Source organism: Leptosomus discolor, chromosome 5 (genome assembly GCF_034619465.1).
Source record: "Leptosomus discolor isolate bLepDis1 chromosome 5, bLepDis1.hap2, whole genome shotgun sequence".
Taxonomy (NCBI): Eukaryota; Metazoa; Chordata; class Aves; order Leptosomiformes; family Leptosomidae; genus Leptosomus; species Leptosomus discolor.
Genome location: NC_141395.1, coordinates 70385755 through 70398444, shown reverse-complemented (window position 1 = coordinate 70398444; position 12690 = coordinate 70385755). Strand labels below are relative to the sequence as shown.

At 57.2% G+C, this 12690-nt stretch overlaps 1 protein-coding gene and 2 pseudogenes across 1 annotated transcript; all 3 read right to left on the bottom strand.

Annotated features, from left to right (window-relative positions):
• Positions 1-1732: 1732 nt before the first annotated feature.
• Positions 1733-2053, bottom strand: LOC147415595 (feather keratin pseudogene; annotated as a pseudogene).
• Positions 2054-5374: 3321 nt separating this feature from the next.
• Positions 5375-5683, bottom strand: LOC147415594 (feather beta keratin-like). The gene has a single exon (XM_086465738.1). The coding sequence runs from the start codon at positions 5681-5683 to the stop codon at positions 5375-5377; it is 309 nt and encodes a 102-aa protein (XP_086321864.1).
• A 3668-nt stretch (positions 5684-9351) lies between these two features.
• LOC147415593 (feather keratin pseudogene) lies at positions 9352-9672 on the bottom strand (annotated as a pseudogene).
• Positions 9673-12690: the final 3018 nt, after the last annotated feature.

Sequence of the window (12690 nt, the reverse complement as noted above, 5' to 3'; positions counted from 1 at the left end):
GAGAGAGCTGTGGCAGGTCTTTCCCTGGAGTTTCCATAAAGACATAACCACTTTCTCCCCTTGCAGTCTCGCCAACCAGCCAAGAAATGATGGGTTGTGTAAATGGCCAGTGAGGTGGGCTGCAAAGTGGTGGGAGGGCTGGGCCCAGAGACTTGTGGTGAGTGGCCTCACATGCAGTGTGAGGCAAGTGTCAAGTGGTGAGGCCCAGGTGACAGATCCATGGGGCCAACCTTGTTGAAGACCCTGCTCAATGACACGGGCAGTAGGATAAGTGCCCCCTCAGCAAGTGGACGGATGATGCATTATGTGTCAAAGTGGCTGAGGCACGGGATGGCTGTGGCACCCTTCAGAGGGAGCTGGTGAGGCTGGAGACGGGGGCAGAGAGGAATCTCCTGAAGTTGAAGAGGGGGAAATGCCATGTCCTGCATCTGGGGAGGAATAGCGCTGGGCAGCAGGACATGGTGGTGGCCAAGAGGCTGGAAAGGCCCTTTGCTGAGCACGACTTTGTGGTGCTGGTGGAGAAGCAGCGGACTACGAGGCAGCAATGCAGCCTGGGTCAAAAGAGGCCGAGAGTCTCCAGGGCGGCGTTGGGAAGAGCGTTGCCAGCACTTCATGGGGAAGTGATCTTGCTGTGCCTTCAGCACTGGTGAGGCCCTGTTGGGGTAAAGTGTTCAGTTGAGGGTTCCCCTAATGAAGAAGGACCCAGAGTTGGTGGAGCAAGTTGAGTGCAGGGCCACCAAAACTCTGAAGGGACGGGGCATCCTTTCCATGAGGAGAATCCGAGAGAGCTGGGAGTTCTTTCCAACAGGGAGGCGAGTCTGCGCAGGGGAGATGTCATCACTGTGTCTAAACCGCTCATGGAAGGTCATGAGAACTGCGGAGTCAGACTCTTCTCCTGGTTGCCCACGGCCACGGCAAGGGTGAATGGAGACAGCTGACAAGATGTGCCATTGCCATGAAGAGAAGACAAGGCTTTTTCTGTGAGCGGGTGTTCAAACAATGGAACCGGTTGTGCAGAGTTGTGTTGGAATCTCCATCCTTGGAGGTACTGAAATCCTGAATGGACGTGATCATAGACAGCTTTCCGGAGCTGACCACACATCAGCAGATTGGAATGAACAAGATGATCTCCGTATGTTGCTTGAGTACTGAGTGTTTCTGCTTCTTGTATTTTCTTGCTGTGATGGCCAGAGATTTGTGCTGTGGAAGAGAGTTGGTCAAGAGCATGTTTGATGGGGAGCTTGAATATTAGGCGTGTGTAGAAGTGCATTAGCATGTCCAAGCATTGGTTTGTGCGAGCGAAGGGCGTGTGTCATGTTCTGGAAGGCCCCTTGTGCTGCTCTGAGTTGTCGTTGCTGGGGACATACCTTGTAAGAGAGGTTTGAGGCCATTTTCCACCCACCCCGATGGCCTGTTGAGCCCTGGCTTTGTGCTGGGTGAGGTTGGCAGACCCTTGGGAGAAGAAAGGAAGAGGAGGCACATGAGGCTGGGATGCAAGAGAACTTTATTGAGGAAAAAACAAAGTGATAATTAGGAGCGGCATGAAGAAGGGAGCCGGTCTGAAATTCAAGTAAGGTGAGCGTCAGCTGAAGTCCTTTGCTTGCGGGAGATTTTTCAAGTGCGCTGGTGTTTTCCAGCCATACAGAGCAGGAGGGTCTGGAATTGTGCCCTCAATCCATGCCGTGGCTTCCCAGGTGTGGGAGGTTGGTGTCAGGGGTGGTGGCGAGGGCCCTTAGCAGGGGTAGCGGCCTCTCCTGCCGCCGTAGCAGCCCAGGCCTCCGAAGCCATAGCCGAGGCCGTAGCCGAGGCCGAAGCCGCCGGAGGAGATGGGCACTCCCTGGGCGCTGAGGACGTTGCCCACGGCAGCCGATGAGGAGGATCCGACGGCGGTGCTCTGCGGGGAGGAGGTGAGGATGGGTCCTGGCAGGGTGACCAGCACGGCAGGAGGCTGGATGACGACGCGGGAGTCCTCGCACTGCCTGACACAGGGCTCGTTGCAGCTGTTAGCCAGCGGGGTGGGTCCGCAGGGGCTGCAGAGGCTGTTGCAGGCCATGGGGGTGGTGTGGAGGGTCCCTGGAAGAGAGGGTGTTGAGAGAGCGGAGGGGCGTGGGGGCGCGAGGGGTTGGAGGAGGGCGGTGGAGCGGGGAGGGGTGGTGAGGGGCTGTGGGGAGCGTGCGCGGCGGTGAGGAGGCGTGAGGGCTGGTGAGGCTGGGGCCGAGCGCGGTGGGAGAGAGGGGCCAGGTGGGGCAGGAGGAGGAGGGTCAGGGGGTTGCTGCTGACCTTGGGGAGCGAGGAGGAGAAGGCGTGAGGAGGAGAGGTGTGTGAGGGAGAGAGGCGCTGGGCCGGCTTTTATGGTGGTGCGCGAGGGGCGGGACGGCCTTGGGGCAGGACGGCATTTGGCAGCAGGCAGCTCTTGCCTGCCCCAGCCCTGCCAGCAATGAGGTGGGGTGTGTTTCCCTGGCCGCAACGCTCCCTCTTCATGTCCTGCTCTCGAGGACGTGTCCCCTTGGCCCTGGCGGCAGCTTTGAAGTGAGAGGAGGTGTTTGGGACGAATTGCATGGAAGTTGTGTCTCAGGGCATTTGGAGACTCAGCCAAATCATGGGAGAGGTGTTGTGTCATCAGTGAGGTCATCCCGTGGCACTCGTATGCTGTGGTGTGCAGCCATTTCTCAAGTCTTTGTTGCGCCAGAGAGGGATTGGACGTAGTGGAGGGGAAATGGGAGGCGTGCCTGCTGCGCTGGGCACTGCTCCCGAGAACCTCGAGGGGATGTTTGCATGCCAAGGGGTTGATGGAGCACAATAGACTGGGCTGGACTAGACTGGACTAGAAGTGTCCAGTGGGAAAGGACCTACAGTGATCATCTAGTCCAGCTGCCTGACCACTTCGGGACTGACCAAAAGTTAAAGCATGTTATTAAGGGCATTGTTTTTCCAAATGCCGTTTAAACGCTGACGGGCTTGGGGCATTGACCACCTCTCCAGGAAGCCTGTTCCTGTGTTTGACCACCCTCTCGGTAAAGAACTGTTTTCTACTCTTGAGTCTGAATCTCCCTTATGCAGCTTTGAACCATTCCCACAACTCCTTTCCCTGGATCCCAGGGAGAAGAGCTCAGCCCCTTCCTCTCCTCGTCCCCTCCTCATGGAGCTACAGAGAGCCATCAGGTTCCTCCTCAGCCTCCTTCTCTCCAAACTAGACCAACACAAATTCCTTAGCCGCTCCTCACAGGCCATGCCTTCCAGCCCTTCCACCAGCTTTGTTGCTCTCCTCGGGATGCACTGAAGACCTTCACATCCTTTTGGGATGGTAGGGCCCAGATCTGCCCACGATACTCAAGGAGAGGCGTCACCAAGGCTCACTACAGCGGGATAATCAGCTCTTTTGACCGGCTGGTGATGGTTGATGCACCCCGGGGTGGGCTTTGGCCTTTTGGCTGCCAGGACACTGCTGACTCACACTGAGCCTGCTGTCAGCCAGCAGCCCCACAGCCCTTTCTGCAGGGCCGCTCTCCAGCACCTCCTCTCCCCATTTCTGCTGGTGTGCAGCGTCCACCTCGGTCCTGGGTGCAGAACGTGGCATTTGCTCTTGTTAAATTTTGTGCCGTTGATGATTGCCCAGTGCTCCAAACGGGGCTTGTGTGTGGAGGGGTGCTGGAGGTCCTGGCAGGCAAGAAGCATGCTGGGCTGTGCTGGGGGTGCCAGTGGACTCACAGGTGCCCTCTCCTTAGAAAGAGGGGGTTGTGTAACGGGCTGTACATTTGTCCATGGGGAAAGATGGTTTGAAGCAGAAATGCTGCGGGAGGTACCTGATTTCCTTGCACTGCACAGAGAGGGATGTCTGTCATGGAGGTGAGCGAGGGGAGATGCAAAGTCCTGTTTCTGGGGAGGGGAGTCTTCCCAGGCAGAAGCAGTGGCTTGGGGCCAACTGCCTCGAAAGGAGCTAAGCAGGGAAGGACATTGTTCTTCTGGTGGAGGTCAAATGGCCCATGAGATGGCAATGAACCTTTTGGCTAAAGGGCCCACCAGTCTCGAGGGCAGCATTTGGAGAAGCATTGCCAGCAGGTTGAGGGCGGTGACCCTTCCTCTCTGCTCAGCACTGGTGAGGTCCCATGTGAAGTGCTGTGTGCGGTTCTGGGCTCCTCAGTGTGAGAAGGTCAGGGGCTTGTTGGAGCAAGAGCAGTGCAGGCCACCATGGGAGATGGTGCAGGGGCTGGAGCCTCCTTCCTAGGAGAGGAAGCTGAGAGAGCTGGGAGCGTTTAGCCAGGAGATAAGGAAGTGCAGGGAGGAGGCCATAAATATGCCTAAATCGCAGCCGGGAGGGAATGAAATTGAGGGAGCCCGGCTCTTGGAATCAGTGCGCACTAGTAAGACAAGGGGCTGTGATCATAAGCGAAAGCAGATGGAATTCCCTGGGGAAAAAAGGCAAGGCTTTTTGCGTGTGAGGGTGGTCAAAGTGTGGAAGAGGTGGTGGAGTCTCGGTCCTGGGAGATACTGAAACCCCGACTGGCCATGGTCTGGGATAAGCTCTGCTGGAGCTGGCCCTGTCTGAGCAGTGGGGTTGAAGCCAATGCTCTCCAGCTTTCCTGACAAATTCAATGTTTCTGTGATTCTGTTTGCTGGGAGGACTGGAGGGTCATGGTGGGGAAGAGAGATAGTGAAGCGTGTGCTGGCATGGGGAGATCTCATCAGAGGTGCGTGCAGGGGAGCGTTGTGATGTCCGAGACTTTAACTAAAGCAGGTGATGGGCTTGTGTCACGTTCTTGAAGAGCCCAAGTGTCAGTCTGTGGTGATGTTCGTGGTGGTGGTAGCCAGTTTCCTAAGAGAGGTCCCGTGCTCCTTTTCCACCCATCCAATGGGCTGTCGAGCCCAAACTTTGTGTGGAACCTTGGGAGAAGAAATGGAGTGGAGGCATCACAGGCTGGGATGCAGGAGAAATTTATTGAGAAAAGAAAAGTGAAAAAACAGGAGCAGCAAGTGAAAAGGAGCCAGTCTGACGTGACGGTAGGATGGCCGTCAGCCAAAGTCCTTTGATTGCTGTAGGTCTCACCAGAGCACCAAGATATTCCTGGCCCGCAGTGGGAGCATCACAGTAAAAATCCACAGCGGTGTCTGGCTTATGAGAAGGTGTTTGCAGCGTAGAGCAATGGATATAGCAGAAGGCACAATGCAAAGAGGGAAGCGGAAGAAGAGGAAGAGATCCATGGGCCGTGTTTGCAGGCAGGCCGGGCTGGCCCCTTCCCTGCTTGCTTTGTGCCTGGAGAGAAGGAGCCGTGGATGGGAAGCCCATTGGCCTGCAAGGGCCTGGAGGGGTGTCCTCAATCCATGCCGTGGCTTGCCGGGTGTGGGAGGTTGGTGTCAGGGGTGGTGGTGAGGGCCCTTAGCAGGGGTAGCAGCCTCTCCTGCCGCCGTAGCAGCCCAGGCCTCCGAAGCCATAGCCGAGGCCGAAGCCGCCGGAGGAGATGGGCACTCCCTGGGCGCTGAGTTCGTTGCCCACGGCAGCCGATGAGGAGGATCCGACGGCGGTGCTCTGGGGGAAGGAGCTGAGGATGGGTCCTGGCAGGGTGACCACCACGGTGGAGGGCTGGATGACGACGCGGGAGTCTTCGCACTGCCTGACACAGGGCTCGTTGCAGCTGTTAGCCAGCGGGGTGGGTCCGCAGGGGCTGCAGAGGCTGTTGCAGGCCATGGGGGTGGTGTGGAGGGTCCCTGGAAGAGAGGGTGTTGAGAGAGCGGAGGGGCGTGGGGGCGCGAGGGGTTGGAGGAGGGCGGTGGAGCGGGGAGGGGTGGTGAGGGGCTGTGGGGAGCGTGCGCAGCGGTGAGGAGGCGTGAGGGCTGGTGAGGCTGGGGCCGAGCGCGGTGGGAGAGAGGGGCCAGGTGGGGCAGGAGGAGGAGGATCAGGGGGTTGCGGCTGACCTTGGGGAGCGGGGAGGAGAAGGCGTGAGGAGGAGAGGTGTGTGAGGGAGAGAGGCGCTGGGCTGGCTTTTATGGTGGTGCGCGAGGGGCGGGACGGCCTTGGGGCAGGACGGCATTTGGCAGCAGGCAGCTCTTGCCTGCCCCAGCCCTGCCAGCAATGAGGTGGGGTGTGTTTCCCTGGCCGCAACGCTCCCTCTTCATGTCCTGCTCTCGAGGACGTGTCCCCTTGGCCCTGGCGGCAGCTTTGAAGTGAGAGTCTTAGAGGCCAAAGGCTTGGTGCTGGTGGCGCGTGTCAGGGCGGGCAGAACACGTGGCCTAAGCGTCCGAGTGGTTTTGTGTCATCCGTGAGATCATCCCATGGCATTCCTGTGGTGTGGTTCGAGGGTGCGTTGTGAAGAGGGGACCCCATTTCCTCGCAGTCCTGGCAGGCTGGTCTGGGCTCTGCAGGTGTGCTGGGCGTGAGGGGCTGCCGCTTCGATCGCGTTTTGTCCCTCCCTGCCTTGATGCCAATCACTCAGCCTGTCTTTAGACCTGGCCTTTCCCGTAGGGTGTCTTGGTGCCCCTCATGCTTGTGAAGTCCTATCCTCCTGGAGAAAGGAGGCTGCCAGTATGGGCTTGTGCCCCCTGGAGCCCTCCATGGTCTGGCAGTTGAACCAGCCAGAGGAGGGCTGTTTGTGAGAGCAGGACGTTGTCCTGGCAGCCCTGGGTCAGAGCTCTCAAGCCCTGTGATGTCGGGAGGCCATCCGTGGTCCCCAAAGTCTTGTGTTGTCCTCTCTTTATCAATCTGCTTAGCTAGAGTACGCATGTTTGCAGCCTGAGCTCTGGTATGATGTGTCCAAAGAAGAGCAAGGACGTGGTGAAGGATCTGGAGAACACGTCTTATGAGGAGTGGCTGAGGGAACTGGGGGTCTTTAGTTTGCTGAAGGTAACAGCTGAGGGGAGAAGTTTTCTCTGTCACAATGTGAAAGGAGGTTGTAGCGATGTGAGTGTCAGTCTCTTATCCCTAGTGAGAAGTGATGAGGAGTGGAAACAGCCTCAACTTGCACCGCGGGAGGTGTAGATTGGATATTAGGGACAATTTCAACACCAAAGGAGTTATCACGCAATGGAACAGGATGCCCCAGAAAGAGGATTTGGAGATTGCCGAGGGGAAGTGGAGGCGAGCATGCAGCACCTGTGTGCAGAGCGGAGGCCCTGGTGGTGGTGGTGGGTGCGTGCGGAAGGGTTGGTGAAGGGCAAGGCCTGCCCCAGTGGAGCCGAGGGGAGTGTTTTGCAGGCTGTTTGTCAGGCGAGCAGTGGTTGTTGCTGAGGACGATGAAGGGAGGTAGGAAGGATTGCTGTGCGTCTGGATGTAGCCAAGTCGCTGAGGCCTGAGAGTTCGTAGTCACGAATGCTGAGGGAGCTGGCTGATGTCCTTGGGTGGCTACTCTCCATTATCTTGTGAAACTCCTGGTGGCTGGGAGCATTTTGTGGATGGAAGAGAGCTCAGAGGTCTTGTGTGTTGAAGGAAGATCTTATAAATTGGAGGCTGCGTAACCTTGACATAATTCTCACGGAATATGATATAGGAAATGTTTCTGGAAAGCCCTGCCAAGCCCCAGAAAAACAAGATGGTGATGGCAAGCGATCAGCATGGATTTATGAAGTGGTCATGATGCTGGACCGACCTCTGTGTCTTCTACCTTGAAGTGTGTGGCTTTGTGGACAAGGAGAGAGCTGTGGCAGGTCTTTCCCTGGAGTTTCCATAAAGACATAACCACTTTCTCCCCTTGCAGTCTCGCCAACCAGCCAAGAAATGATGGGTTGTGTAAATGGCCAGTGAGGTGGGCTGCAAAGTGGTGGGAGGGCTGGGCCCAGAGACTTGTGGTGAGTGGCCTCACATGCAGTGTGAGGCAAGTGTCAAGTGGTGAGGCCCAGGTGACAGATCCATGGGGCCAACCTTGTTGAAGACCCTGCTCAATGACACGGGCAGTAGGATAAGTGCCCCCTCAGCAAGTGGACGGATGATGCATTATGTGTCAAAGTGGCTGAGGCACGGGATGGCTGTGGCACCCTTCAGAGGGAGCTGGTGAGGCTGGAGACGGGGGCAGAGAGGAATCTCCTGAAGTTGAAGAGGGGGAAATGCCATGTCCTGCATCTGGGGAGGAATAGCGCTGGGCAGCAGGACATGGTGGTGGCCAAGAGGCTGGAAAGGCCCTTTGCTGAGCACGACTTTGTGGTGCTGGTGGAGAAGCAGCGGACTACGAGGCAGCAATGCAGCCTGGGTCAAAAGAGGCCGAGAGTCTCCAGGGCGGCGTTGGGAAGAGCGTTGCCAGCACTTCATGGGGAAGTGATCTTGCTGTGCCTTCAGCACTGGTGAGGCCCTGTTGGGGTAAAGTGTTCAGTTGAGGGTTCCCCTAATGAAGAAGGACCCAGAGTTGGTGGAGCAAGTTGAGTGCAGGGCCACCAAAACTCTGAAGGGACGGGGCATCCTTTCCATGAGGAGAATCCGAGAGAGCTGGGAGTTCTTTCCAACAGGGAGGCGAGTCTGCGCAGGGGAGATGTCATCACTGTGTCTAAACCGCTCATGGAAGGTCATGAGAACTGCGGAGTCAGACTCTTCTCCTGGTTGCCCACGGCCACGGCAAGGGTGAATGGAGACAGCTGACAAGATGTGCCATTGCCATGAAGAGAAGACAAGGCTTTTTCTGTGAGCGGGTGTTCAAACAATGGAACCGGTTGTGCAGAGTTGTGTTGGAATCTCCATCCTTGGAGGTACTGAAATCCTGAATGGACGTGATCATAGACAGCTTTCCGGAGCTGACCACACATCAGCAGATTGGAATGAACAAGATGATCTCCGTATGTTGCTTGAGTACTGAGTGTTTCTGCTTCTTGTATTTTCTTGCTGTGATGGCCAGAGATTTGTGCTGTGGAAGAGAGTTGGTCAAGAGCATGTTTGATGGGGAGCTTGAATATTAGGCGTGTGTAGAAGTGCATTAGCATGTCCAAGCATTGGTTTGTGCGAGCGAAGGGCGTGTGTCATGTTCTGGAAGGCCCCTTGTGCTGCTCTGAGTTGTCGTTGCTGGGGACATACCTTGTAAGAGAGGTTTGAGGCCATTTTCCACCCACCCCGATGGCCTGTTGAGCCCTGGCTTTGTGCTGGGTGAGGTTGGCAGACCCTTGGGAGAAGAAAGGAAGAGGAGGCACATGAGGCTGGGATGCAAGAGAACTTTATTGAGGAAAAAACAAAGTGATAATTAGGAGCGGCATGAAGAAGGGAGCCGGTCTGAAATTCAAGTAAGGTGAGCGTCAGCTGAAGTCCTTTGCTTGCGGGAGATTTTTCAAGTGCGCTGGTGTTTTCCAGCCATACAGAGCGGGAGGGTCTGGAATTGTGCCCTCAATCCATGCCGTGGCTTCCCAGGTGTGGGAGGTTGGTGTCAGGGGTGGTGGCGAGGGCCCTTAGCAGGGGTAGCGGCCTCTCCTGCCGCCGTAGCAGCCCAGGCCTCCGAAGCCATAGCCGAGGCCGTAGCCGAGGCCGAAGCCGCCGGAGGAGATGGGCACTCCCTGGGCGCTGAGGACGTTGCCCACGGCAGCCGATGAGGAGGATCCGACGGCGGTGCTCTGCGGGGAGGAGGTGAGGATGGGTCCTGGCAGGGTGACCAGCACGGCAGGAGGCTGGATGACGACGCGGGAGTCCTCGCACTGCCTGACACAGGGCTCGTTGCAGCTGTTAGCCAGCGGGGTGGGTCCGCAGGGGCTGCAGAGGCTGTTGCAGGCCATGGGGGTGGTGTGGAGGGTCCCTGGAAGAGAGGGTGTTGAGAGAGCGGAGGGGCGTGGGGGCGCGAGGGGTTGGAGGAGGGCGGTGGAGCGGGGAGGGGTGGTGAGGGGCTGTGGGGAGCGTGCGCGGCGGTGAGGAGGCGTGAGGGCTGGTGAGGCTGGGGCCGAGCGCGGTGGGAGAGAGGGGCCAGGTGGGGCAGGAGGAGGAGGGTCAGGGGGTTGCTGCTGACCTTGGGGAGCGAGGAGGAGAAGGCGTGAGGAGGAGAGGTGTGTGAGGGAGAGAGGCGCTGGGCCGGCTTTTATGGTGGTGCGCGAGGGGCGGGACGGCCTTGGGGCAGGACGGCATTTGGCAGCAGGCAGCTCTTGCCTGCCCCAGCCCTGCCAGCAATGAGGTGGGGTGTGTTTCCCTGGCCGCAACGCTCCCTCTTCATGTCCTGCTCTCGAGGACGTGTCCCCTTGGCCCTGGCGGCAGCTTTGAAGTGAGAGGAGGTGTTTGGGACGAATTGCATGGAAGTTGTGTCTCAGGGCATTTGGAGACTCAGCCAAATCATGGGAGAGGTGTTGTGTCATCAGTGAGGTCATCCCGTGGCACTCGTATGCTGTGGTGTGCAGCCATTTCTCAAGTCTTTGTTGCGCCAGAGAGGGATTGGACGTAGTGGAGGGGAAATGGGAGGCGTGCCTGCTGCGCTGGGCACTGCTCCCGAGAACCTCGAGGGGATGTTTGCATGCCAAGGGGTTGATGGAGCACAATAGACTGGGCTGGACTAGACTGGACTAGAAGTGTCCAGTGGGAAAGGACCTACAGTGATCATCTAGTCCAGCTGCCTGACCACTTCGGGACTGACCAAAAGTTAAAGCATGTTATTAAGGGCATTGTTTTTCCAAATGCCGTTTAAACGCTGACGGGCTTGGGGCATTGACCACCTCTCCAGGAAGCCTGTTCCTGTGTTTGACCACCCTCTCGGTAAAGAACTGTTTTCTACTCTTGAGTCTGAATCTCCCTTATGCAGCTTTGAACCATTCCCACAACTCCTTTCCCTGGATCCCAGGGAGAAGAGCTCAGCCCCTTCCTCTCCTCGTCCCCTCCTCATGGAGCTACAGAGAGCCATCAGGTTCCTCCTCAGCCTCCTTCTCTCCAAACTAGACCAACACAAATTCCTTAGCCGCTCCTCACAGGCCATGCCTTCCAGCCCTTCCACCAGCTTTGTTGCTCTCCTCGGGATGCACTGAAGACCTTCACATCCTTTTGGGATGGTAGGGCCCAGATCTGCCCACGATACTCAAGGAGAGGCGGCACCAAGGCTCACTACAGCGGGATAATCAGCTCTTTTGACCGGCTGGTGATGGTTGATGCACCCCGGGGTGGGCTTTGGCCTTTTGGCTGCCAGGACACTGCTGACTCACACTGAGCCTGCTGTCAGCCAGCAGCCCCACAGCCCTTTCTGCAGGGCCGCTCTCCAGCACCTCCTCTCCCCATTTCTGCTGGTGTGCAGCGTCCACCTCGGTCCTGGGTGCAGAACGTGGCATTTGCTCTTGTTAAATTTTGTGCCGTTGATGATTGCCCAGTGCTCCAAACGGGGCTTGTGTGTGGAGGGGTGCTGGAGGTCCTGGCAGGCAAGAAGCATGCTGGGCTGTGCTGGGGGTGCCAGTGGACTCACAGGTGCCCTCTCCTTAGAAAGAGGGGGTTGTGTAACGGGCTGTACATTTGTCCATGGGGAAAGATGGTTTGAAGCAGAAATGCTGCGGGAGGTACCTGATTTCCTTGCACTGCACAGAGAGGGATGTCTGTCATGGAGGTGAGCGAGGGGAGATGCAAAGTCCTGTTTCTGGGGAGGGGAGTCTTCCCAGGCAGAAGCAGTGGCTTGGGGCCAACTGCCTCGAAAGGAGCTAAGCAGGGAAGGACATTGTTCTTCTGGTGGAGGTCAAATGGCCCATGAGATGGCAATGAACCTTTTGGCTAAAGGGCCCACCAGTCTCGAGGGCAGCATTTGGAGAAGCATTGCCAGCAGGTTGAGGGCGGTGACCCTTCCTCTCTGCTCAGCACTGGTGAGGTCCCATGTGAAGTGCTGTGTGCGGTTCTGGGCTCCTCAGTGTGAGAAGGTCAGGGGCTTGTTGGAGCAAGAGCAGTGCAGGCCACCATGGGAGATGGTGCAGGGGCTGGAGCCTCCTTCCTAGGAGAGGAAGCTGAGAGAGCTGGGAGCGTTTAGCCAGGAGATAAGGAAGTGCAGGGTGGAGGCCATAAATATGCCTAAATCGCAGCCGGGAGGGAATGAAATTGAGGGAGCCCGGCTCTTGGAATCAGTGCGCACTAGTAAGACAAGGGGCTGTGATCATAAGCGAAAGCAGATGGAATTCCCTGGGGAAAAAAGGCAAGGCTTTTTGCGTGTGAGGGTGGTCAAAGTGTGGAAGAGGTGGTGGAGTCTCGGTCCTGGGAGATACTGAAACCCCGACTGGCCATGGTCTGGGATAAGCTCTGCTGGAGCTGGCCCTGTCTGAGCAGTGGGGTTGAAGCCAATGCTCTCCAGCTTTCCTGACAAATTCAATGTTTCTGTGATTCTGTTTGCTGGGAGGACTGGAGGGTCGTGGTGGGGAAGAGAGATAGTGAAGCGTGTGCTGGCATGGGGAGATCTCATCAGAGGTGTGTGCAGGGGAGCGTTGTGATGTCCGAGACTTTAACTAAAGCAGGTGATGGGCTTGTGTCACGTTCTTGAAGAGCCCAAGTGTCAGTCTGTGGTGATGTTCTTGGTGGTGGTAGCCAGTTTTCTAAGAGAGGTCCCGTGCTCCTTTTCCACCCATCCAATGGGCTGTCGAGCCCGAACTTTGTGTGGAACCTTGGGAGAAGAAATGGAGTGGAGGCATCACAGGCTGGGATGCAGGAGAAATTTATTGAGAAAAGTGAAAAAACAGGAGCAGCAAGTGAAAAGGAGCCAGTCTGACGTGACGGTAGGATGGCCGTCAGCCAAAGTCCTTTGATTGCTGTAGGTCTCACCAGAGCACCAAGATATTCCTGGCCCGCAGTGG

What these genes read in the sequence shown, in the direction of transcription:
- LOC147415594 (XM_086465738.1), bottom strand. Translation starts at nt 5,683, where the DNA reads ATGGCCTGCAACAGCCTCTGCAGCCCCTGCGGACCCACCCCGCTGGCT.